General features: G+C 33.7%; 1 protein-coding gene across 3 annotated transcripts; it reads right to left on the bottom strand.

Annotated features, from left to right (window-relative positions):
• Window positions 1-1,280: 1,280 nt before the first annotated feature.
• On the bottom strand, window positions 1,281-26,060 carry LOC108209147 (CHD3-type chromatin-remodeling factor PICKLE). Of its 3 annotated transcripts, XM_017379908.2 has the most exons (32): window positions 25,956-25,993; window positions 23,904-23,937; window positions 23,583-23,729; window positions 22,670-22,807; window positions 22,406-22,560; window positions 21,924-22,082; window positions 20,724-20,965; window positions 20,527-20,622; window positions 20,320-20,456; window positions 20,030-20,242; window positions 19,834-19,941; window positions 18,748-18,798; window positions 18,533-18,632; window positions 17,749-17,891; window positions 17,563-17,660; window positions 17,178-17,316; window positions 16,938-17,107; window positions 16,347-16,413; window positions 16,134-16,256; window positions 15,768-15,877; window positions 15,538-15,616; window positions 14,471-14,668; window positions 13,968-14,121; window positions 13,610-13,712; window positions 13,334-13,408; window positions 12,977-13,038; window positions 12,807-12,883; window positions 10,464-10,594; window positions 5,774-6,188; window positions 5,075-5,261; window positions 2,409-2,482; window positions 1,298-2,036 (listed from the first exon to the last, which is right to left on the bottom strand). In XM_017379908.2, exons 3-32 carry the CDS (start codon window positions 23,724-23,726, stop codon window positions 1,536-1,538), a joined length of 4,449 nt encoding a protein of 1,482 aa, XP_017235397.1. In that variant the 5' UTR covers window positions 23,727-23,729; window positions 23,904-23,937; window positions 25,956-25,993; the 3' UTR covers window positions 1,298-1,535. The 3 variants fall into 3 exon arrangements, with proteins under 3 accessions (XP_017235395.1, XP_017235397.1, XP_063944129.1); XM_017379906.2 differs by lacking the exon at window positions 23,904-23,937 and having other exon boundaries at window positions 1,281-2,036; window positions 25,941-26,021; XM_064088059.1 differs by lacking the exon at window positions 23,904-23,937 and having other exon boundaries at window positions 25,956-26,060.
• Between the last annotated feature and the right edge of the window lie 1,055 nt (window positions 26,061-27,115).

Below are 27,115 nucleotides of genomic sequence, written 5' to 3'. Positions count from 1 at the left end.
CAGCAAACTGCCATGAACGTCAGCCTGTGCGGAAGTTCTGCGGCTAACAAGCATAACATATATGACTTTCAAATGTTAGAAAACAGTTGGCAGTCTAGCTGGTGAGAAGCACACCCTGCTCCATTTATTACATCCTCCATATAAACTATATGCGCGATGAAGATGGCAATGAAATCTAGTAACGATGGAGATGACTAACACAAAATTAGACGTAAACAAGATTTTGTTGGGAATCGTTTTATTAGTACTGGCAACAAGCGGCGCAAGAGCAGCAACAGAATATGAATGCTGGGGAGGGTGTTACAACAAATGCATTATTCTCAAAGGAGACAGAATTCCCACAACCACCACCTATCCGTGTTACTACAAATGTTTGAGCAGCTGCCGCCCTTCTTCGCCCCAGCCCTCGCTCAACTACTACTGTCAGCTTGGTTGCGCGGCTGATCTCTGCAACACTTTAACTATTCTCGGTAAGGCCACGCGGCAGGCTCCAATATAATTTTATGTGTCGAGGCGGATCTAGTAAGAGGCCCGGAGACACGTATTCTCCTAAAATTTCTTTTTACATTTTTTCATCGTTCTAAGTTTTACAGGATTATAGAAGTGTTCCAAATTATAAAATACATAGATATTTTTTAAAAATTTGCTTTCGAATCCTAGATCTGCACTGATTATGATGCATTTTTAATTTAATTAAATCCACCTGTGGTGATTGTTCTGGATACAATAGATTACTGACAAGTGTGATTGTGTTTGACAGACAATGGGAACCTGAAACAGTGCATAGGGAGGTGCTCGAAGGTATGCCAGCCGTGATGATCCGTGAGATTCATATGCATAGCTTCTGTGTGGCGGTTGAGATTGATCTCCTTCCAGTAAAACCTAAATTGACAGACATGTTGTCTTCATTTTATTTTATTTATAATAAAGATTAAAAGATGATGCCGTCTGATCGTAACTTTTAATTTATTACTGGTTTTATTGACCTTCCACTTTCAACTTTTTACGATACCCATTGAGGAGGATATTATAGCCAATATTTCCTTTGTTGCCATGGTTTGGTTTCGAACACTGCTAATGCTTCATCAACCCGCAAGCACTATCCATCCAGGAGTTTCTATCAAACAAACGATATTTATTATACTTTTCTAAAAATTGTTACAAGAAAACATTTGCAGAACACCAGCTAATTCTATATATACAAAAACGTATTTTATCTTTGTTTTTGAAACACAATTTTAATTGACAACTTAAAGAACAATTCAGAACACCACCATATGTTTTAGTATACAGAAAATTGCACGGCAAATAAAATATATAGTGTTTTGCAAAACTAAATGTTCTCTATTTTAGGCCGTCCAGAATAGTTGTCATTGACCCGCTGTGGGGGGTGCTTCATGAGTTCATGTTATATAGAAAACAACATTTGGACACCTAGGCTATTGCAACTGACTCCATTTCAATCTAGCAGCTACATGGATAACCTAGATTTTTTTTTCTCCTCAGAAATTTCAAAAATAGATCTTTGTACTGATTCAATCATCCAGATATATAACAGGGGGGCCTTTTTTCTCACTACTCCCAGATGCTGCGTTACCAGAATCAACTGTATGCTCTGCCTCTTCCATCTCAACATTACCTCCAGTGCCACTAGTTGAAGCAGGTTTTCTTTCAAGTGAACAAAAGTCAGTAGTCTGGATGTCACATACAGGACTGGTCTTTTCTTCTACTGATTCGGTTATTGGCTGAACTTCTGCAGTAACCTTGGCCTCTGTTTCTATCCCAGCTCTATGATCATGCTCATTTGCTTGAGGTGATGAAGATATGTGTCCTTCAACAGATGATAGATTATCTCTTTCCAAAGTCGCCGATTCTGCACCAGATATACTCTGCTGCCCAGAACGCAGATTTTGGCAGATGCTTTGGTAAATTGACTCTAATGGAAGAAGGTTTTGTCTCAACTCAGGACCAACAGGTTTACTTGTCAAATGTGCTTTGACACAATCGTGGACACTATGATCCAGTACACTGCACATCTGTGAATAATGTTCAGAAGCAATATGGTTAAAATACAAAAAAGCTGATGTTTCTATGGGGCATCAAGCTATTGAGCTTAAGCTTTAGGTTAGGTTGTACAAGTCCATGTATGTTCCCAATTTGCACTTCTAGTTTTAGCAACTTATAGGTGTCAACAATGTATCATGCTAATGTTTTTCCAAAAAGAACCCTGAGGTGCACAAAGGGCAAGAATAATTTATCTTAAAACAGAGCAATAACTAGTGTACAAAGTTAAAACGAATCCAAAGCTCTATCAATGTGCAAAGTTACTAACACAAAAATTTAGCAAATAAGTAACATTCCAAGTGACAACAGTGATTAGAATGCAAGATGAGGTCTCAGGAAGCCACCTTGTTATAAAGTTGAGCCATATCCATACGCTGTTTATTATCATCACAAGCAGCTGCTGCTATTTCTTCTGGAGCTGCGCAAGTAAAGAATTAGGTAAAAAATCTTCATACAGTAAGGTAGTAACTGTTTAATGTGAAAGTCTAAATCTCTCATGAAAAGGCAATAGCATAGCACTGCTGTACATTTTCCAGATGCTACTGTAGTGTATAGAGCTGGTTGAGATAATGATACATGATAAGTTCTAATACAAAAATTGATAGAACAACCTAATTTAAATCGCGAGACTTAATCCATATCCAGGTTTAAATAAGATCTGAAATATACCCAGTACACTCACACAACAACTAATCAACAAGCCCACCAAAGCCTCAAACAATCATAAAATCTGTCAGTGCAACTGGTATTAGTACTTCACCTTTTAAACTTAACCAAGTGCTTCACAAGTCTCAATGTGAGACGAGCAGATTACTCTACACTTAAATTCTTCCTAGTATTGTTGTAAAGTGTAGTCAAGTTGACAAGGGACTGACTGTCACCTGCTTAATGGTGCATTACCAGAACCCAAACCTCATGCATTATATCAATATTTGCATATACATTACCAACAATCCTTTTGGTAGAACCTGAATGAAGGAAAAATATATACCATTAATAGAACCTAATTTAATGTTAAACCATATCATCTCACAGTAGGATAATGACACACAAGGATTCTCGCGTATGCTAATAGTCTAATGTGCAAACTCACACACACACACACACACATATCATTATTATTTTAAAATGTTGAATGTAAAATAATAATTTAGCAGCATAATAATAGATATACACACTATATGAATTACACAATGATGTTACAGGGACTTAGCATGTAGCTTTCAGGAAAACAGGGTCTTTTCTTCCTGTTCTTGTTCTTTGTAATCTTGTACCAGTAAATATCTTAAACTTCAAAAGAACAATCTTCGGCCACTATTGATCATCACTATCCTTGTAATAGAACACTTGTTCAATACGTTGCTACCATTCTAAGAATTTTATAATACTCATACTCCTATCAAATTTGAGTATCATATGGCTTTATCATTACATGAAACCTTTAGTTTCTAGCCATGAGATACACTTCTACCTAAATATCTTAACCATGGAAAAACCTAGTACTCCTGACTGAACTACTCATACATAAGTTCTTGGAGAAAGTGCCTTGAACAACATTGATGTTACGGCTCTTGAATACTCGCTACTAGTCAACAACTAGTTCACCAGTCATTTCGATGTAACTTAACAAAACTCAAGAAATCTTGAAACAAAGAATGCATCTTTAAATGTTTCTTCCAATATGAAATACCAAAAACTATCAGAACCACGGCTTTAGATACCAAGATAATATAATATATATGTTTGGGGAAAAACAAATAATAGATACGTAACTATAAGTTTAAATGTTTCTTTTAAAGGAATTAACCACCCACAATGCAAGCAAGACTAACTCTATAAGAGCTTGAAAGAAATTTAATTACCCACTACTGAAATCAAGACACGAGAAAAGTAGCGTAAGAACTCATGTTCTATTCGTTAATGTTACATGAAAAGAGAAGCTTTATTGCCTATCTAACACTGAAACTCTGAACTAGACATTAAAATCTATCTTAAGATGATTAATTAAAAATTTAAAAAAAAAAAGGCCAAAACAAATCCCTAAAGTCGAATGTTTAAATTTCCTTAAACTTTGAATTTCCCCCAACACAAAATACCCAGCTCCGCTTACTTCCCAATCAAGTATACCTTTGCTTGCCAAAAAAGTATAATTCTAATGTGTGCCCAAGGGCACACAATAATCACTAAATTCTATAAAAATGGCCTATTCTGATTGGTGGAGTTGATGTAAATGCAGGGGGGCCATTATCATTTATTATTCATCCACCAATCAAAAGGAGCTATTTTTATTGGAGTTAGGGACTATTGTGTGCCCTTGGGCACACCATAGAAAATCCCTTATAATATATTGAATATAATTCCCATGCAAGGCCCCGACTGGGTTGAAGTCTCAAAACATTTTCTTATGGAACAGACTTAGTACTTCATCAAATATGAATACTCATGCAGTCATGCTTAACTACTAAGCAATCGGTCAAGCGAGTACGTCATTCTGCAATTTCAACTAAACAACTGGTCGCTCACTTGGTTACTATGACCTCTACTCAGACTTACTGGAAACAGAGAAAATGATATATGATGGCCCCGGTCAACGAAGGCAGATCTACCCTTTTAGATTTGAAGAATCTATCCCAAGTTTACTAGGATTGTACTCTGTCATTATTTGACTGTTTTCAACATCAGGTGTGTCAGTTGCTAATATAATAAATCATATCGGCGGTAAACACCCGCAACATGGATATTTTAGCTTTATCTTGAGAAATATGCAAATACCTTTTTGATGTATTGCTATATGTTCTAAGTTTAATGTACGCAACACTACAGTTCGAGTGGTACGATATTCTAGTAACTACCCTTGCATTATCTTGTAAGAAAACGTTCATGGTAATTTCAAGAGCAATACATGGAAAGTGGCAGAAACCATTAAGAGATAAGTTGGAAGCCGAGCAGTGTTAAAAAAAAAAAAAAAAAAAAAAGCCTCAAGAAAGGGAAGAAAAGCTTGTTCACTCACAGATCACGTCTAGACGAGGCAAACATTCATACAAGTCAGAATTATTCTCCTTGACATTTGGATCTGCTATATCCTCCTTGACATTTGCATCTGCCATGTCTTCCTTGACATTTGGATCTGTTATGTCGGCTACCACGGATTCAGTCTCCATGTCTCCAGCAGGAACCTCACTAGTATTTTCATCAGCCTGTAATGTGATAATCATAAGACCAACATAAAAATATAAATACTTTACGCGAGCAGAAGTTTCATTGGATATATTAAGCGCCAGAGTCCAACAACATAAAAAAACAACAAAAATCTTAAAAACCAGTTTTGATTTAAAAAAAATTCCGGTAACACAAGACTGGAACACCCAAGAAGCTAAACTGGGCAGACTTTGTTGCCTTCGATGTTCTATCGAAACAACAAATTCACCAAACATGCGCCTGATACTGCTGCAGGGAAACTATTCTAACAGTACGTCCAGAAATAATGATGAGTGTGTAAGATGAATTCATTTCTTATTTTTTTCTCTTTTCCTGCGTCAAATATACTATTGCGATACTCAACTTTCTGTGTGCTTACAAAGTGATGCAACTGGACATATATTCTATCCTTTGATTAAAAGATACGCATCCTGCAACTGAGTTGAGTCACACTACCGTATAAGTTAACGTTCAGACCGAGTCCCGACACAAGAAGATATGATAAACTTACATAAACTTCTTTCTGATATTCTGCACTTAGTGCTCTCTCCAAAAGCTGCACCCGCTTCTTGATAAACTCAACATTTTTTCGCTGCATTTCTCGAAAATTAGACAGAAGAGAAGAGTCCTGAAAGACTTGTGTGCGATTGGTGATAGTTTCCTTTGTAGCATTAGTTCCTAAACCATTCCCACCCACTTGCATCTTTGAATCATAAGCCATCGTTTCGAGGGTAGAAATATTTGTGCCTTGTGCTTGAGAACCTTCAATGCTAACACCTTGTTCCTGAGCCCTGACTTCAGGAACTTGTGCTTGAGCTCCGAAAACAGGAAGACTTACGTAGGGTATATTCAACTCATGACATATAAGCTCCTGAACTCTCACTTCCTTGTCATCAACAATAGCTTGCCATCTTCCATAACCATGCCTGCATCCAAAAAACAAATTAAATATATCTAAGAGTTGTAGTTGACTGCTTAATTACAATTTAAACTTGCAAGTCACTACCGCTAAGAGTATAAGTACATTAAACAGTAATAAGAGCTTTTTATAAAGGACAGGACACAATAATACGGGCATTATATAAGACACAAGAAAGAGACATTAATTGTACAGTATCCTGGCATAAATAAATAAAAAACAAACAGGACTGTAATACAACAATATTAACTATTACTGTATGTCTACCCTCTAAAGTGTTTAAAATAAAAATAAAAATATTTAATTACAATCACACTAACAACTAATTTCACTTTTCCCTGCTCCACATTGGATAACAGACGATAGGATACACATAAATATCAAATCGTGCCCTAAAATTTGGTTTGATTTTGTTGCAATCTAAGTTACTCGGACTCGGCTAGGATTGTCTGACATGGATACCTGTCCATGTATGGTACTCTGTAATATTTTAAAAGTGTACATGTTTTTGGCCTAAAATAAGTGCCTTAGTCCAAGTGTCCATGTCGAGTGCCCATCACAGGTACTTGGAGGCAAAATGAAGAGTCCGAATAACATAGCTTACAATTTTGTCTCATTCTAAGTTGCATATTATATAATCATAAATTATATAGGGCTAGCAGCAAGAACGAGGAAATTAAAATGAACTTGCATGCACGATTATATGCACGTTCTTTTCTTGAAAAATAAATATATAGTGAAAGTAATTCAAATGAATAACTTCAAGAATTTTGTCGGTAGTTCAATTATATAATAATTAGCATGTGGCATAGTCACATAACGTAATTACAGTAGCCCATAAGCAGAACACTTAATACTTTTCACATGCCCCCCCCCCCCCCCCCCCCCCCCAACAAACTCCACTACAAACCTTTCTTAGAATAAAAACCACAAACTGAAATAAAAAGTTTTCTAAATCACATCAAAATATAGCATATATGGTATGCAAGTTGAACGTTGGGAGATGAATAAAAATAAAGTGAAGTCGGATTTCAAAAAAAGTTTACCGATTGACGGGAAAATTTAAATTAAAAAAAGAGGGGATCCTATGGGATCATGTGTGGGTGTATGTTAATTGTGTGTGATGACTTCTAGGGGGTCATTGGATTAGATTCATCTAAGGGCTCATATTAGTTTGTAGTTCGTATATATATATATATATAGGCTCATGATCAAATAGAAACCACTCTTAAAATAAAAACTAGAAACCAGTTTCCCTACCACTATTTATAACTACGGGTATCACTAATTTATACTGCACTAATCACTGTTTTTATACAGTATGTAAACAGCGACTTTTATTATCAAAATTGAGAAAATCTACTTATCTAAACTATTGATAATCGATTATAGATGATCAATTTCATCCGTAGGAAGGTTCTTGGCGGTAGGAAGCCGCAAGAGAAGTTGTATGATGATGGTAAGTAGTCGTTAGTTTTGTAAGTTATGATGAAAAATGTATGTGACTATTGGTGATGATAGACAGTGGTGGCAAGTCATAGAAACGTCTGGTAATGGTGGTAAAAGGACCATTATTACGATTTGGGTGAAGATGATGGTCATATACGTTGCATATATGTGTATATATATATATTTATATTCGCGGGAGATGCAATATATAAATTAGTGATATGTTATGTACAAATTAGTGATTTCTATAGTTAAAAATAGTGATAAAAAACTGTCCAGAAACTGGTTTTTAGTTTTTAGGCTAATTTGGTTTCTATTGGAGTAGGACTCTATATATATATATAGGCTCATGATCAAATAGAAACCACTCTTAAAATAAAAACTAGAAACCAGTTTCCCTACCACTATTTATAACCACGGGTATCATTGATTTATACTGCACTAATCACTGTTTTTATACAGTATGTAAACAACGATTTTATTATCAAAATTGAAAAAAACTACTTATCTAAACTATTGATAATCGATTATAGATGATCAATTTCATCCGTAGGAAGGTTCTTGACGGTAGGAAGCCGCAAGAGAAGTTGTATGATGATGGTAAGTAGTCGTTAGTTTTGTAAGTTATGATGGAAAAGTGTATGTGACTATTGGTGATGATAGACAATGGTGGCAAGTCATGCAAACGTCTGGTAATGGTGGTAAGAGGTCCATTATTACGATTTGGGTGAAGATGATGGTCATATACGTTGCATATATGTGTATATATATATTTATATCCGCGAGATATGCTATATATAAATTAGTGATATGTTATGTTCAAATTAGTGATTTATGTAGTTAAAAGTAGTGATAAAAAACTGTCGAGAAACTGGTTTTTAGTTTTTAGGCTAATTTGGTTTCTATTGGAGTAGTACTCTATATATATAGACACTAGTTTGTAGTTCGTATTTATATATATATGTGTGTGTGTGTGTGTGTGTGGTTGCACTCCACACATAACATTTTAAAAAAAGAACAAAGAACACTATCATAACACTTTATTTTTCATAAAAAATGATTTGTTAAGATTATAATTTCATAATTAAACAGCAATTAAACTTAATATATGAAATCTAACATCCAAACTCATCCAAATGATTAATATGAAATATTATAGAATCCAGAACATAATCATGCATATATATTTCGCACGATTAATATTACATAGAATCATTTTATTTTTAATCCATATTTATTGTTAAACTTAAACATGTTATATACTATTATTATTCATAATAAAAGGTTAATTAGCTTAAAATTAGAATTTAATTCAAGTTTTAAATGAGATTTTATATGCGATTCTACAGTGTTCTTCTTTGTTCTTCTTTTAAGGGTGTTCTTCTTTGAGCAATGCCCTCTATGGTTGCACCCTAGAAAGAACACTTTAAAAAAGAACACATAGCACTATTATAACACTTCATTTTTCATAAAAAATGATTTGTTAAGATTATAACTACATAGTTAAACACCAATTAAACTTAATATACGAAATCTAACACCCAAACTTATTCAAATTATTAATATGAAATATTATAGAATCAAGAACAAAATCCAGAACAGAATCATGTATATATTTTTTACACGACTAATTTTACATAGAATCATTTTATTTTTAATCCATATTTATTGTTAAACATGTTGGATACTATTATTATTCACAATAGAAGGTTAATTACCTTAAAATAAGAATTTAATGCAAGTTTTAGATGAGATTCTATATTTGATTCTAAAGTGTTCTTCTTTATTCTTCTTTTAGCAGTGTTCTTCTTTGAGCAATGGCCTACACACACACACATATCCAATTTTTCTCCAGGTAACCCTTAACCAAATTCTATTAAATCACCACCAAATTTCTTAGGGTATTTCCTGTAATAACCTACCAACTAAAGAGAGTTGCTTGCATTCTTAGCAAGGATATTTAACTTCTTAACATAAACTCATGAGTTTTTGCAAATTTTTGTGAGAGCGAATTATTTCCCCAACAACTAATTATAAATTTGGAACTCAAGTAACACTACAGAATTTCCTCGCAGATGTTGAGCCTAATCAAGAAGAATCATATAAGAGCACTTTTCACGATACTGGACCACAAGGGGGAAGAAAACAAGTAGATGGAATCATTTTGTTTGGTGAAGGTCATCATGGAGTCACACCTAGTCACAAACTAAACTAGGGTTTACTATTTTAATCCATTTTAAATTGGCCAGGTCAAAACATGTCTTAGATATCTATATATAAACTAGTTGAACAAAAGAACACAGATCTGTTTTTCCTCACATTAGTTCGAGTGATAGTTCTTTGCTTCATGAGCTTTGCTCCCCCACCTCTCTCGAATAGCATGACAACCCATATCATTTATAAATGCGAACTAATGAAGGCGTTTTAAGGCATAAATAATGAGAACTATCCACCCCCAGAAAATTAATGAAATAATAAAAATGCATTATAATGATCAATGGAAGTTTTCTGCCATGTCAAGTACATTCCCTTTACCTATAATCATTATATATACTAGAGTATGAGAAATAACAAAATCAGAATCTTCAGTAGGTGCAATAGTAGTGATGGAAAGGTATTGTAATTTCAAGATTACAATTGGTCTCATATCCTACATTTTGGGAAGTGCTATGCCAGAGTATTTTTAGTAAAAAACTGAAAATACATAATCGTGAGGTAAAGAAAAGTCTCTAGCAGCCACTTGACTATTGTGATATTGCCCATACACGCTCTAAAAAGGTAAATTTAACACACACACACACACACACGCGCAATCATATACTGTTATACATACTTTAGTACTGCACGGAGAAGTAAGAGGTCATGCTCTTCCTTCCAAAATCTTCCACATCTCAACCCTGGACACTGACGTACGATATCTTCACTAAAAAGAGATGCTCCATGAAGTCCTGTTGAACGCTTTATCTGTAAACGACATCAAGATACAAAAAGGGCGAGAACCATTGCTTAGAATTTTTCAATATAAATGAATATTAAGGAGTAATGGTACAACAGAGGTTATATATATATATATATATATATATATATATATATATATATATATATATATATATATATATAAATATATATATATATATATATATATATAGAGAGAGAGAGAGGGGTGGGTTCTGGTACTAACTTACAAACTTTATGCGTTCAACACATATATAATTTCAGTTCAACATTTGTTTAACATATTTTGTTGAACATCGATTAAAATTGTGTTGGAGAAGTACATAAACTAATTTTCCAATGTTAAGTTAAACGTATTATATTACCAATATATATGTTTCTAGACCCTACCCAAACCCCAAAGATATAGTTTAAACATCTTTATAGATATATTCAACACAATGATAGTTAGTGTTTTACACCCTATGTTGAACCTCAGTTACAAATGTGTTGTTGAACCTCAGTTACAAATGTGTTGAATGCACGATCTATTTATACGTTATTTTTAAAAATTGTGATGTTTTTGCAATAATTTTCAACATTGATACTTTCTATAACTAAGGATTAACATGTTGGCAGAATAAAAAAATTCAAAAAAAAGTTTGTAAGTTTGTAACTTAAAAAAGTTTTTATTTGATCCTACCACTATATATATATATATATATAAATAGCAGTAAACTTGTATATAATACTTAATATGAAAACTCCAAGATATGATAAAGCTAGCAATTTCAACTTAAAAAATAGGTGACAAATACCAAATGGTGATAACCATAATATATATGTTCAAAACCTCACATCAGAAATCAATTTCTGCCTCAAATACTCCTCAGGAAGACATACAGAACAAAGCAAAGCACATAAGACCTATGTATGGTACAGTTATGATAGGATCCTAGCAGTCGGCAATATTCAGGCACTCAACTGACTTGAAGAACAATACTATCACATAAAACTAGCAAGCAATTCTGTGAACAATGTATTTATTAGCAGTGAATAGAAAAGCACTATTATGATTTTTTAAAACACAGTGAAACAAGGTTAGACTATTACATATTCTATAATTATTTCCTATAAGAGTAAAAAGGGATTTCTGCATGTCATCCGTATTATAAGATGTTTAGAATTCTTACCTTCTCCGCTACACTCCATATAATATGTAACATTATGTAGTTCTAGCCAATTATAAAAAACAAAAAAGTACAAAGGTAAATTTAATCAGGAGATCGTGACCATTTAATATAAAGATTAAAAATTGTACACCCTCCGTCCCCCTGGATAGTATACATTGGGGGACGGGAACGCGGCACGGACTTTGATGCTCCCGCAAACTGTAGTTGTGCAATTTATTTTTAAATTTTCTTTTTTCTGAATTAAAGTTGGGATGTTAAATTTTTATTCAGAAAAAAAAAACTCAAAAATAAGTTACGGAACTATATTTTATAAGAGCATTGAAATGCGTGTCGAGGAGTTGAAAAGAAACGTATAGAATTAAATGGGACATAGGGAGTAACACTGAAAATCTACCATGTATGACATAATATTTGGTATGTTTTTACCAACTGAAAAATCTTAGCCATCAAATAAATCAGTAAAAAAACTAAATTTAAGAAGGCTAAACTGAAGGAGAGCCAATTAACATGATTTTAATTTTAAAAAAATACTTAAAAGTTATAATATTAAATACAAATTAAGATGATTTTTATAAATATATAAATTTATATTTAAAAGTAATAGACAGTCACATGACAGAGTAAATCTTATCCAACAAATTGTTAATTGCTTACAGGGACAGTACTCTGGTTTCAGATACGGTCAATCAGTTGTAAAGAGCTCCAAGGGAAAAACTGAATAGTTTAAAATATAAAGTTATTCCATATATGTACTGACTTAAATGGAGGAAGAGGATACGAAAATAGTAGAGCGGAGAGTATTTTCTAGGCATTTAGCACATGCAACCCAGACAAGGAATACTTATGTTTTCTACAAAGCTGCTAAATACAGGATAACAGAAATACTTAAAAAGCCCAGTTCAACTTTATTAAGCATATAAAGATAGGTTGGAGCAGATCTACATGATCATATGAATGGAAGAAGTACCTGAAAAAAAATTCTCCAAATTTATAAAGATAATAAAGTATTTATCCAAGCTAAAATATAAATGAGTGCATGACCGACTTACTTTATCTTTCATAAGGCTTAAGATTGCGATCCTTACAAGGACATCTTGTATCCTTAACCCTTCTTTTGGCACGCCATCTGATGATCAAGTAATAACTTGTTGAAAATAAAGCCAAAAAAGTACAAAGATATATACACACCGGAAGAAAGATATAACGCAGTAGCATTCACCAGAAAATGTAGGAGAGTTGTTAATATCCTCTGCTATGTGAGCTAAGAAAAGTCTTCCATAACTGCCAAAGAATGACAATAATAACAATAATAATTTGGTGAGAAGGGGAAATGCAGTGTCAAACTTTGCATACTTAATGTCATAGAAGTGCATGAAAATTCAGATTTAGACACTAAATTGATTTTAATGTGCTCTTAAAGAGTTTATTCCTTTTTCCGTTCATACATGCAACGTTCCAACTAGCTAGTTTATAATTCAATGCAAAGTATGAGTGCAGTCAAGAAGAAAGTTGCACATTGCCAACTGCAACAAACCATTATGACCCTTAATTATTTAAGCTAAAATAAACAACATACGCCTGAACTTCTTCAAAAGTCTTCTGCTTCAGACGTGGTGTAAACTCTGCCCAATCATATTCCCCAGCCCCAAATCTGCAGGCGTAAAAAAGTCACATATTAAAGTATGAAGCATATGCATATCTACACATCAGCCAAAAAATTTAGTATCAGCCACAAACTTAATCTATGAAATGCTAATGATGATGATGTAAATTAATACAAGAGAAGGCATACTAAAAGCTAAAGCAAAAAACTAAAATTAGATATACCAATTGAAGAAACACAAAAATAAACCTCATAAGAATTTGAACAAATGCGGCCCTTTGAGCTGCACTAAATCCAAGGACTCTGAAAGATTTTCCTTCTCCTTCCATCAGAGGAGGAGGTCCACTATCAACTGTATAAGAGAAAAGTAGCAATTATCAAGTTGTCATCAAATTCTTGTATAATACCTACTCGACGGTAATAGGAGCATAAACGATAATTATCACAAAGGATAAATGTATCACCTACTCCACTTGACTACATCTTCTTACCAAGTTTAAACCAATATCAAGCCTACTTTTATTACTCACTGCCAGTTAGTCAAGCCACACTCCTTACTTTTTATTTCTTTATAAACTTACAAACACAATTATTATACAACTTTTACCCCGGGATTTCTTTTTCTTTGAAGGCCTAGCTTCTGCTTCAACCATCTCACTATCTGTTCCATCATCAGTATGTTCAGCTTCATAGTTATCATCTTCCCCATTGGAACTTATATCTTCCAAGCCAGCAAGATCATCGTCATCAACAGAGACCATCTGAATAAGCCCAAAAGAAAGTGCAACGGTTATCTAACTTAACAAAATACAGAAAGGTACTGAAAGGTAATTACATATAGAGTAGTAGACACATTCCGGACCATAGTTGTTCGACCTAAAACTGATGACTTTATATCAGCATCAAGTTAAAAATATAATCTAATGAACGCCAGGCAAGTGCATTTAAAGTTTAAACATAGTCATATAAATCTTGAAGACTATGAGCAGGGTGTTGAGGTTGTTGACAGTAAACAAAAGAGCACCTAAGAGCTAGAGAGTTCAAGAAAAATGTAGACATAAAACAAAGACAAATGAGGTCTAGTTCACTACAGTGGAGTTCAATATTTACCTGCTTGCGGCTTCTCTTCCCCTTTCCCATGGCATTAAACTCCTCAACTTTGTGCTCTTCAAATCTATCTTTTAACAACTCCTCCCAATAATTTTCTCTTTCAGAATTGTTAACAGTAGCTTTAATATCTGCATCAAGAATTTGAGCTTCCTCTTTCACTTTGGCTTCGGCCTCATCTATGTACTCAAAATTTGCTACCTATACAAGAAATGAAGAATAATGGAGCTTTTCAGGTCACATGCATATTATTATATTAACCATTAAAATGTTCCAATTTATGGCTAGATAGTAGGTAAACCAGAAATAATATATTTTAGGTTCACACAAAATAAAGAAAATAAAGGCATTTTTAGTTTCCCATAATAAATTTCGCTCTAAACAATCTTAACCAGTAAACTGATTAATCATAAATCCATTTACTAGTAAAGAATGGATCCTAAGCTGGTATGATGAGTATACAGGTGATTGCTAGAATTCTAACTATCAGGTCTTCCCCCATTCTCCCTAAAGTATTCTTAAGTCCATGCCCTTAATTTATTGCCAAGATCCTTACAACCAACTTAATTAAATATTTAAATATTTTTCTGGTGAAATGTTTGGAGATAAGTATATTATGATGGCATGTTGAAAGTGTACAATCAATCCCCTCCGAAAATGTTCTTTTCGTATGTTTTAATAAGATGCAGCAAAATTGTTCATTTTTTCCAGTATTTCAACTTTTCACTGGTTCAGTCCACACAGACAAATTGTTTTAAAGACTGGGTCGAACTAGTCTGAAGGTGTGTGGTTTAATCTCATTAGAGCATCGCACCAGCCTCCATGGACACCTAGACATTTCACCTAGGCGTCACTTTAATAACCACAGGACTATAGTGCTGCAGCCTCCGATGGAATATAATATCTCGTACTGCACAAGTTATTTGGTTGTAGCCCAACTGTATAGACCATGGCCATGAGGTATAATTGACTCACTTAAGAACCTTGGAACAGCTTGGACATGCTAGTAAGCTAGGATCACTTTAACCGATTATAACTAAATAAGAGACGGCTAAAATGAAAAACTGAACCTTAAAGGCCTTCAAAAATCCATCTTCTTCTTCATCCATGTTGTCCTCTTCATCAACAACTTGATCACGATCTAATAATCTGAAAGATGGAGTTTCTATTGAGCTTACAAGAGAAGCAAAATGGGGACTCCATATACACACAGACACACAAACATACATGGAGAAGAGTGGGATGGGGTAATAGAGTGTAGCTTAGCCATCCAAGGACATAAAGAAAAAACATATGATACCTATCAATCGCAGCATCATCATAATGAATTTGTCTGGATTTTCCAGCCTCATCATTCTCGTCAGCAAACAATTCCTTCGACCCATACTTTATTATGTCGTCCAATTCTTCCTACATAAGAATTAAAGAATCAAACATTAAAAAGTTTGATCACAAATCAAGTTAGTTAACTACATTGGATATGTGTATTTAACATCAATCATAACAATTATATCTATAGCATTATGCAGTTCCTTGCATTTATCCATCATGTTACCGGAGATTTGCGGGACTCATTTAGCAAATAACAGGCACTTACAGATATTACTTATTAATCATCACCAAGGATAACTGCAGATATGAGACCTAAGAAAAAATAAGTCAACACCTGGTTAATATTTTTTGTCTTGAGCTTGCCGACAACTAGATGCTCTAAAACCATTTTTTTCTTAGTCAGTTGCATCATCCTTTCTTCAATTGTTCCTCTAGTTATGAGCCTAAAAATCATCACCTACAAGATTGGAAGAATATTTCAAAACAATATAAGCGGTGCAGTCAAATTAACTCTGCACCCTAAAAAAGTCTTGAAAATAAATTCAACCTTGTTTGTCTGCCCAAGTCTATGAGCTCTAGCCATCGCTTGTAAATCAGCATGAGGATTCCAATCACTGTAAAATACAAAACAATGTAAAGAATATTCAGAACAGATGGGAAATTTATAAAAACTACTGGGCTGGAGTCTAGAATGTTATAAAGTAAATTTAAACAAATGTCATACAAAATCTGATCATCATAATAATATATTCACACATAAGCGCAACCAAAACAGAAAGTGTACCGACTCGTAGACCAGGGTCAGGGTCTGGGGAGGATAAAAAAAATAGATTTGATTCTAGCTCTACTACAGAATATACTCGCACATTAATATAGAACCTACTGATGTACATGTCATAAACAATATCTTTTGGTGGGGGGCTAAAACTATGATTACAGAACTCTAACACCAGAGGAAGTTTCTTGGAGATAGAATCAGGTATACAGGAATGGAAGGAAGATTATGAGCAGGGTTTCCCAACAACCATCGACTCCCAAGTCTAATCACTGAATGCTCATTAACAATGCTACTACAACTATAAATGATATAGTAAAATGGGACGAGAAATAAGATATAGACATTGTCTTGTAAACCTACCTGTCATATATTATGACCGTATCAGCAGTTGCCAGGTTTATGCCCAAACCCCCAGCTCTGGTAGACAGAAGAAAACAAAATCGGGAAGAATTTTTAGCATTGAACCTATCAATTCGAATTTGCCTCTCAGCTCCGGCAACAGATCCATCAATTCTTTCATATTGCCAATTCTGAACATTTCACAATAATTATCAACCGACAATTTAGTTTAGGTAGACAGTAACACTACAGTAGTCATACCTTATAACTACAATAGTCTTCAAGTAAATCCAGCATATGCTGAAACTGTGTATATATTAAGACCCTATGTCCTTGTTCTCTTAATTTCACCATCATCTTGTCCATAAGATGTAATTTTCCAGAGCATTCAAGCAGCTGTCTGTTACAAAAAATTTGAAGCACAAACAAGATTATACCAGAACTTAAGCAACAAAACTCATAGAATAAAGATGCATATTAGGTCCCTCGTTATGACATAATTAAATTTTTATAATTAATTATTTAAATTACAGAAATATGCATGCTTCTAGACAAATATAAAAGACCCAAATCTAAAACTTTACTGTTTATTCTAATCATAGAAGTAAGAAAGAGATAACCATAGAGAACTACTTCTGATAATTACTTGTTAAATTCAGATGATTCTTGCGGCTCAACTCCCTCTAACATGAAAGCATGACAACAAAGCTTCCGCAGTTCCATTACCACATTAATCAAGGAGATCTGATTTCAGAAAAACACTCCGCAAATGTTAAAATTATGAACTAGCAAATAATGACAAACTGATCTCCAATTTACATTGCCAACTGACCTGGGCTCCACCCCGACGAGTCAATAGCTGATAATTTCGCGTCAAAATTGCCTTGTAATATTCCTTCTGTTTGCTACTCAAATCAACACGCAATATGAGTTCCCTTTTAGGGGGTAAATCCTTCATAACATCTTTCTTCACTCCTGCATTTTATCATGTAATGACCAATGTGTAAATATCACGGTAGGGTTAAACAGTGGGTTTTTTGCTTTTTTAAGTCACTCTAGTATGTCAGAGACTTTGAATGAGATAGCTCAGATAATAATAATAACAAACTACATGTGCAATCTTAAAAGGTTCCAAGAAGACTGGGGACAGTGCTATCAAAGGCTAGAAGGCACTGAGATGCAAAATTATTCTGGAGCCTAGAGTTCTAGGCGCGTGGCAATTCAACTCATCAAAGAGAGCACTGACAATGAAAATTGAGGGTGTAATAATAAATAAAGGACAATAGATTTGAAAGGTGGAGGAAAGTATTGGGTTTAATAATTTTTTATATCATTAAAATTTACTACTTTTGGAAACTATAGAAATGTAAAGAATTGAGAGGGACATCCTAAAATGGAAATGTAAAGAATTGGTTGGGACGGAACTCGGAAGGAGTATAAAACATGCCACTATCAATTCTGCGTAAGGTTAGACAATATAATTGACCTCCTTGCATCGAAATAAGCACAACATGGTGTAGATATAGCAACTCTAATAGGCACTTAATTCTAAGCAGAAAGACTAAAAAAGCATATATTAGAACCAACATAATACATAATCACGGTCAGATTTATACTTCTAAGCAGATGTGGTGCCAGCATCTTGTGAAGCCTTGATATCTGCTCTTCTTGATTAATATCCTTGAACTCCTCTTGGAACTCTTCTAGACTTCCAAACTGCAATAATTTAATTGAATAGAAAACTTAAGAGTGAGCAATCAATAATCATCTAGATCTTTTTTTAAGCAAACAAAATTTCCAAGTAACTATTTGAAGATGCTTTTAAACTAACCTTTCCAGCATCAAGGAAATGCATAAGCATAAAAAGTTCATCCAAATTGTTCTGCATTCATCAAAGACTACTCAGTACAAAACATATACAGGAAGAAACTAAGGGTTTCTCCTTGCCATCACAATTGCTTAGAAAAAATTACCAGGGTTTTCATATTATCAATTGTAAAACATGCATTTCATATTTTCTTCACCATTCTACACCCTAATTCAAAGCAGAAAATCTTATGTCTATGGGCAACAGGCAAGTAGTTTCTATTTTATTGATTTTATGCTATGAATCTGTCTTATATATTTAAACATCTGACATACTAATAGTATGACTATTATAAAAATAAAAATAAAACACATCTAATTGATACTTATACAATTTTACGTGCAATGTTTCATGGAAAGTCCCCACACTCATGTCCGATTCGGCAATTCCTGATCCATGTTCAGGAATCTTAAATTTCGGGCTTAGTTGCATACCCCTGTCCAACACCCATGACTGAGTTTAGGTGATTTACATTGAGACAAAAATATGAAATGCTTTCTGTGTACGCAGCCTAATTAAAATATCAAAACGAGATCACATGTTTATTTGTTTAACTTCAATATGTGGCATTGTGGCTTAAGATTCAATCACTCTTTTGTATATATGTAGAAAGAGAAATGTCATGTCAATTATACAGATTTTGTCTATTCCAAATTATTTATCTGGAGAGACTACGAAAGTTACGACGATATTAGTGTATTATAAATATAGATAACCTATTTCTCTTCTTATCATAGTAAGCTAACTACTATCTGTAATCAGTATTTAACCAGTCTTTTCTTTGAACTGTCTTTTCCCCTTGCAGCATCTTTATTTGTTATACCTTGTTTTCAAACTGGATCTAGAACACTTCAAAAATGTTTATTGAGTATTGCAATTGAATTTTCTCTAGGATCTTTAACAACATTATTGTAAGTTCTTATGTTATTTTTCTTTAAGATGCATGGGTGTCTGAACTGGCAGTCAATTGCTCCCACGCACAGCAAATTAACTGTTCCCTGCATCGATCCAAGCAATGTAATTCATAACATTCTATTATAGTAATCTAACCTGGAGAGGAGTTCCCGTCAAAAGAGTGCGATGTCTAGTAGAGTATTGCTTCAACGAAAGAAACAACTTTGAGTCCTTGTTCTTTAGTCGGTGACCTTCATCAACGATCTATATGAAGATTGTTAAGTACTTAAGTATCTTAGGAAGAGAATCCCATATATAATAGAATTCTACATTAAAGTTCAAGAAACAGTACCATGCATTCCCACTTTATTGGTTTTAGTGACGCGCTGTCTAGGTTGATCATTTCGTATGATGTTAAAAGTACATCAAATTTTATCCTTGCTTGCTTACTTTCAGCTGAAGATTGACTTGGCTTCTTTTTCTTGTTCTTTATAAGCTTTTTGGGGAAGTAAAACTCATACTCCCGAATAACACTGCGAGCTTGTGCAGAACCAACATACATGACCTGCGAATAAGTGATAAATTAGAATAACCAATAACAAGAGCTATTCAAACTAATTGTACAAGGTTTTATGTACGTACAACGTTCATTTGAGGAGCCCATGTGGCAAACTCACGTTCCCAGTTCCGCAGTGTAGAGAGTGGAGCCACTACTAGATGCGGAGATATATTTTCTTTAAAAAGAGAAGCTAAGAAAGCTATACTTTGTATCGTTTTTCCTTCACTCAAACAAAACAGAATCAGTACAAGTCCTTCACAAGTAAAAAAGAACAGCACATTAAATTTTACCAAGGCCCATTTCATCTGCTAGTATCACATGTGTTTGCTTGTAGTAAGAGAACCGTAAAAAGTTTAATCCTTCAAGCTGATATGGATGCAGGGAACCTTCAAGCAAACCAATTTTCAGCTAAGCTTTCACGATAATCAAATAAAAATATATGTAAGCAATCTTACAGTAAATTAAGATAACACAAAGATCTCCATACCACCAGATAGAAATTCAGGACTTTTTTCATACTGCTGAAACTCTTTCTGTTTTCCTCTAAGTGTTGTATCACGGCTGCTCTTCGTCTTTTTCAATGTTTCCTTCCCATATCTAGACCTTATCTTATTGAATTTATCAATTTCTGACTGAAATGAGGAAATGTCCGACTGAAATTCCCATGAACATTCATCATAAGAAAGTTCCTTCCATTTCACTAGGTACTCCTTATCATCATCAGCACCTCTGCGGCCATATACAATGTAGATTGTAAACATACTCAAGAAGAAAGTGTCCCCCAAATAATGTTATTCCCGTTGATATTTAAAGTATACTAAATGATTTTCTAATGAGCAAAAAAAATCATTTTGATAGACCCAGTCAAAGAAACCAATATCCGAATTTGTAATCAGTCCACATGACATCCCCCATAAACATTTGTGGACTAGAGAATCCAAACAATCTCAAGATTGAAAAGAAGACTTATTCATTGGTTCAGAGAGAGAAGCCGAACCAATATTATCACTGTTGTTTGGTCATGTATTCGCAATAATTAATTGTTATCACCATTAATCATATTTGCTAAGAAAGGTGCCAAAAAGCGCAAGGGGGCTTTGAGAAGCTAAGCGCAAAGTGAAGCAGTAGCACTTACACATAATAACTATTTACACAATTCAAAAGTAACAAATAAGTTCAAGAAAATGAACTCAACAATAAACAGCTTGTCCTCATACATCTCAAATACTAATTTTTAAAAATCATCTTTATTCTCAACATCTCCATCTGCTTGGAATTTTGCAGATTTAAAACTGATGACAACATTTTATAAAGTAAAGAGATTTCGAAATACATTAGATGATTCCATTTACATCAAAAGTATTATGTCTTATGATGTCCTGAAACAATAATATTTTACTCAAAGGATTTTTTTTTAAAAAAAAAGGTTTCCTTTTCTGGATTTTACATAAATTTAGTAGGGAAAAAAATAAATAACTGTTCATAACTTAGGTTGCCATAGAACTAAATAAATATACAATGACCAAACAAACTGTTTTCAATGTGACGAATCTTAATTTCAGTCTTAACTTATTTGTAGCAACGGTTAAAATACATCCCCTCTCTGGCAGTAGGATGCATGCATGAGCATCTGATCAGAGCAGAACTTCAGCAATTCAAAATTTTAAAATTATTGATAGAATTATACCTGCGGGCAACAATCCGATCAACTGTAGTCCATTCTGGTCTAATAGCAACAAACTCGTCCTCAGAACTAGTAGATGACATTTGACGCTGAAAGTTGTTAAGTTTGACTCTTAAACGAGGATTGGCCTTGAAAGCTTTTAGAAAATCCTTTTCTGGTACCCTGGCATGGTATTTCATCAGTAAACAAACTTTGACAAATACTATAAGCTATTATTCAAGAATAGCCATCCAGAAAGTATCTCTACGATAAACATAATATAAATGAAGATAATGACCAAAGCAACCAGATTGAGTAGAAAAATAGAAAAACAAGAGAGTGACTAGAAAGAAAATTTAATAATACCGCTTACTGACACAATACACTTCGGCTGTACAAATATTCTTTATATAAGACAAGATCTGCGTGTAAATTGGTAAACTCGGTGGACGAAATGAAATATGAACATCAGATGCTTCCAATTATAAAGGTTTCAATGTAACTACCATGTACAGTGAAGGTAAGATAATCCTTTCCACTTCACGAGATACTGCTTTACCAATATTTGCTTCGACCCAAGATCAGCAGCATCACTATCAGCAGCAGCAGCTGGTCGCATTTCACAATCCAATATCTTGTCAATATCATTTAAGGGGCTGACCTGTGAGAATAGCATCTTATATACCACTTAAAGAACCAAAGAAAATGAAAACATTCATTTAGCAGTAGATTGCATCAAAGTACATCACATATGGGAGTTAGAAACATACACACTCAGGGCACCTCCAGCCGCTAGGAAAAGGAGCTTTCAGTGGAGGAATCAAACATTTGGGGTGGTACGCATAAGTGCAACTTTCGCAAACCAAAAGATCTCCCTCTCCATCACAAGATTGGCATAAATCTACTTTCTAGAGTAGAATAGAGAGAATAAAAGTTATTATGATAAGAATGATTGTAGGTTACAAAACATGCAAGGCAAGAACAAGTAATATAACAAATATTGACTCTACTTGCCACAACTTAGATGTATACGCCTAATGGTTTCTTATTGAAATATTGTTATGTAAACATATACGTTTAGCAAATATTTAGGAATCTGATGTATTCATAATATAGATATTAGATAAACTAAGATATATCGGGATAGTAGAGATTACAGCTGATATGCTGATATGTTACAGCTGATTTGCTGATATGTTACAGCTGATATGCCAGTGAGTCATTCCCATAATCACTCACATGTGATTGTGGTAACTGGTAATCTGGTTATATATTAATGTAATATTTAACTTCAATGTAAAAAACAACAGACATAACCATTATTTTGTTCTGCGTTATCAGATGATGACAGGTCATAAAAATCAACTCTGCCTATCACATATTCTGCTTCTCAAAAACTTATTCGAAAGCTAACACGGAGCCTTTGATTTCCTTTCATTGAAAGTTGCTGTTAAGATTCATATCAGTAGTGTTTTCCCACTATTTATAATTACTATTTACTAATAAAGATGTCAAAATACAGAAAATCACACATCATTGGAAAGAAATCGGATGTTACCATTAAAGCTATTGAGGAATATATGCAGGAAAATAGTTAAGCTAAAGGCAGCAAGCATTTTAGAGAAATAAAATAGCAACATCAAAAAATAGTTCGGAGACAAGATACATAATTCAGAATTATACCACATCAGCTCTGACTAACTTTTCATGTGTCTTTGCATTTTTTGATTTTCCTTGTGCAACATCAGAATCATCTTCTGAGTCATCCAGATTGTAAATAGGTTTCCGATCCGATCTAACACGGAGCCTCTCAACCAAACTACTCATATTCTGCAAGATAAAAAGAGGAAAATATTATTAATAGCCGTATAACATCGACTTCAAGCTCTTAAACATGAAACACGCGGAAGAAAAAATTCTTGCAATCCTCTAGCGAGAACAAAACAATATAAAGAGTATTTACTAATACAACTTGAAAAGTTTAGAGCCTAGGGCGTGAAATACCTTGCCCTGTATTGATGCTATAACAAATGGACTGCTGCAAGGGTTTTACAACAGAGTCTTATAGTTATCAGATGTGATATTACATATGAGAAGAAAATAACAACTATGTACATACACAAATATGTAAAGAATATTTTACATTCCATACCAATACTCTCAAGTAGTCTTAAATGATGTGACATATAATGATACATTAAATGTCAGTGTCTGAATTATAGCACAGGATCACAAACATTGAAGTCTCAAAAACACGTAACAGTTTGTTTCTTGCATAATTATTTGAATAATTTCATTCTTAGATATCCAGACAATACTGAAAACATTGGACAGCTATGGACAGACATACATAGCTATAAATAGAAATGAGTTGAAGAACACAATCTAATACTGTACATAATTGTCCATAACCCTAAGAGGATATATAGAAGATTCAGAAACATATTCTTTTTCGTATATTTGAGCAATTTTACTCTGCTCATATACATGAAAACCCTTAACATTTTTCCTCTGCCTTAAATGGGAGTTCTCACTTCATTTAATGTGAGGTCAATTTAAGAGCACTGACTTGTTTCTACTGTTATACAGAAACTATTACTTCCCATTCAAGGTGGCATTGAGTTTACAGTGGTTGATATGCATTACAGACACATAGTTATAACATAATCAGTAACCTCAAGCCTTCACACTTTCAATATACTTGATATATATCCATCATATCCTAAAACAGATCAAGACATTACTAAATGGCATCAAAACTTGTTCGTCAGGGAATGAATTTCAGATATGTACTTCACATTATAGGTGTAGGTGGTTATCTAATCTTTCTCTACGTGGAAGCTCAAGCAATTATATTTTTTGATAGAATAGAATTTCATATGAATACATTATATTTCGCTAAATAGAATTTCATATGAATACATTATTGCTCAAATAACATCACTTCAATGCAGTTATTTTTTTTTTTTGCTTGCTTAATTTATTTTATATTACTAGTCATCGTATAACTTGATGACTGAAATGGAATTCACGCTATGGTTCATGTTAAAAGTTTTTTCATTTCATGAAAATAACATATTAGGAATTGTCACTGAAAAGAAATCAACAAACGAATTCAAAAATAGATGACAAAATGCAGAGTTTACACTTACTAGGCAGAATATGATTGCAGTAGTGAAAAACTAAAAAACATGACAATGCGCGGTTATATTCACCTCAATGTAGTGTCAGGACAAAATGCAGAGTTTACACTTACTAAGTGGAACTTTGTGACTCTGTCAGTAAATTGAAAATCCAACAGTGTTGATGCATCGAGCCTCAGAATTCTTTATGATTTAACTATGCTAATTTACTATCTCAACCTAATTCTTCTTGTCATGAAACCCACGCACGCCATAAGCCGGTGCTTCCATCAGTATCAGAATTACTATTTTAACAAATCCTGGGAGGGATTACTGCAAGTGTAGGTATTTCAGGTATAAATCAACAGCGCTGAATTTTAATCTAGCCTCAACTTAGTGTCATCACAAAACTATTGATAAAACCAGGTGCAACATGGATCGGAGACTCCAACAATCCTCGCCATGTCCCTCTCCGAACTAGGCTCTAATGAGCCCTAAAATAAACCGTGTTAAACTCCTAGTTGTACCAACAAGTTATTTCCGTGGTCCTTAAAGAATCAAGATCATAGCAAGTACTAAACACCAGCTTGAATTCATTCCGTAACACAAAATAACATGACATTATCACATGTGCAGACACACAGATACAACAAAACCTAACACAATTCAAACTCGTCACAGAAACAATACAAACACAAATCACAAACTATAACAAAAACAAATAAACAAGATTCTCAAATTACACATAAATAACAGTATAACGTAGCTATAAAACAAGACGAACAACATCTACACGAATTTTATCGCACTTGTGTGTAGTCCACTGGGCTAAAATCGATAAAGAGCGAAAACAAGTGTAAAATTCAGAGTGTAGATGCATATAAACTTGAGATAATAGAAGAGGAAATAAGAGACAAACGGTGTAAGATCTCGCCGGCGACAAACACGGAAGAGAATTGCCCTTTGGTTTTCCAAGCAACGTTCGAAAATAAAATAGAAATACACAGGTACAGATGGCAATTTCGTTCGCTATATATATTTTTACACGGCTACTCAGCTGGGTTTTTATCTCTTTTTTTCTTGGGGAAAAAATTGGCAATATTTTATTATTTGGGCTATCCGGCCTCGACGGATGAATATCATGGCCCAAAATTATGTTCTAAAATAACAAGGTCCAAAACTATGTTTTAAAATAAACTTGGCCCTGATTGCAGCTTGGGTCGGTAAAAAATCCTGATATTAGTTTTTTATCATAATTTTAAATAATAATATTTCAAAAATAAAATATAGTTTTATATATTACTTTATAATATTACATTGATTCTACTCAAAAAAACATTAAAATGATTAATGTTTATACTCTTTTGAAAAGAAAAAAAAAGGAATATTAAATTATATAGCGTTCAACAATAATATATGTAAGTTAGTTTATAAAATATCTCAACCACAAACCACTATATCCCACAACGTTTTATTATTATAAACGTTAACGATATAAGATCAGCAAATGATTAATCATAAATCTCAAATTAGTGCATCACAAACCTCCTCTCATTGCTCACGCCCTGAAAAAATTACGATACCACCCTACATTGCAACATTGCAATAAATATGCTTGTAAGCCGTGTAACGGGTCGAGAATTGATTGCGAGAATTTTTATATTTTAACATACCTCCCTATTGTATTAGAAAATAGAAACTATCCGACTATCCCTATTGTATTAGGAACTCTCGGTCGTATTTACTTGCAAATGTGTTGTGTTTAACATTGTTTCTATAAACTCTGATAAACTGTGCTAGAGACTGAATCAGATTATATTATTACCAAATCAAATATATTTTGCGAAATCCATATTCAACCTTTGGACTAGACCAGATCGACTTGAAAAATGGGGGATTTTTTGATAGTGTCATAATCTTTGGCAATGAAATACGATTCCCCAAAGAATTACTAAAATTTACAAAAAGCACGCCCATTTTAGAAGTCACGAGGTACGCACAGCTTTTTAGTTAAATCTTTAAATCTCAAACTCGAGACATTTTTGGAAAATGTTATATCCAGAGCAAAGTTTTAATTTTTGGAGCAAACAAGCA

Source organism: Daucus carota, chromosome 2, assembly GCF_001625215.2.
Source record: "Daucus carota subsp. sativus chromosome 2, DH1 v3.0, whole genome shotgun sequence".
Taxonomy (NCBI): Eukaryota; Viridiplantae; Streptophyta; class Magnoliopsida; order Apiales; family Apiaceae; genus Daucus; species Daucus carota.
This window is presented reverse-complemented; position numbering and strand designations above follow the sequence as displayed.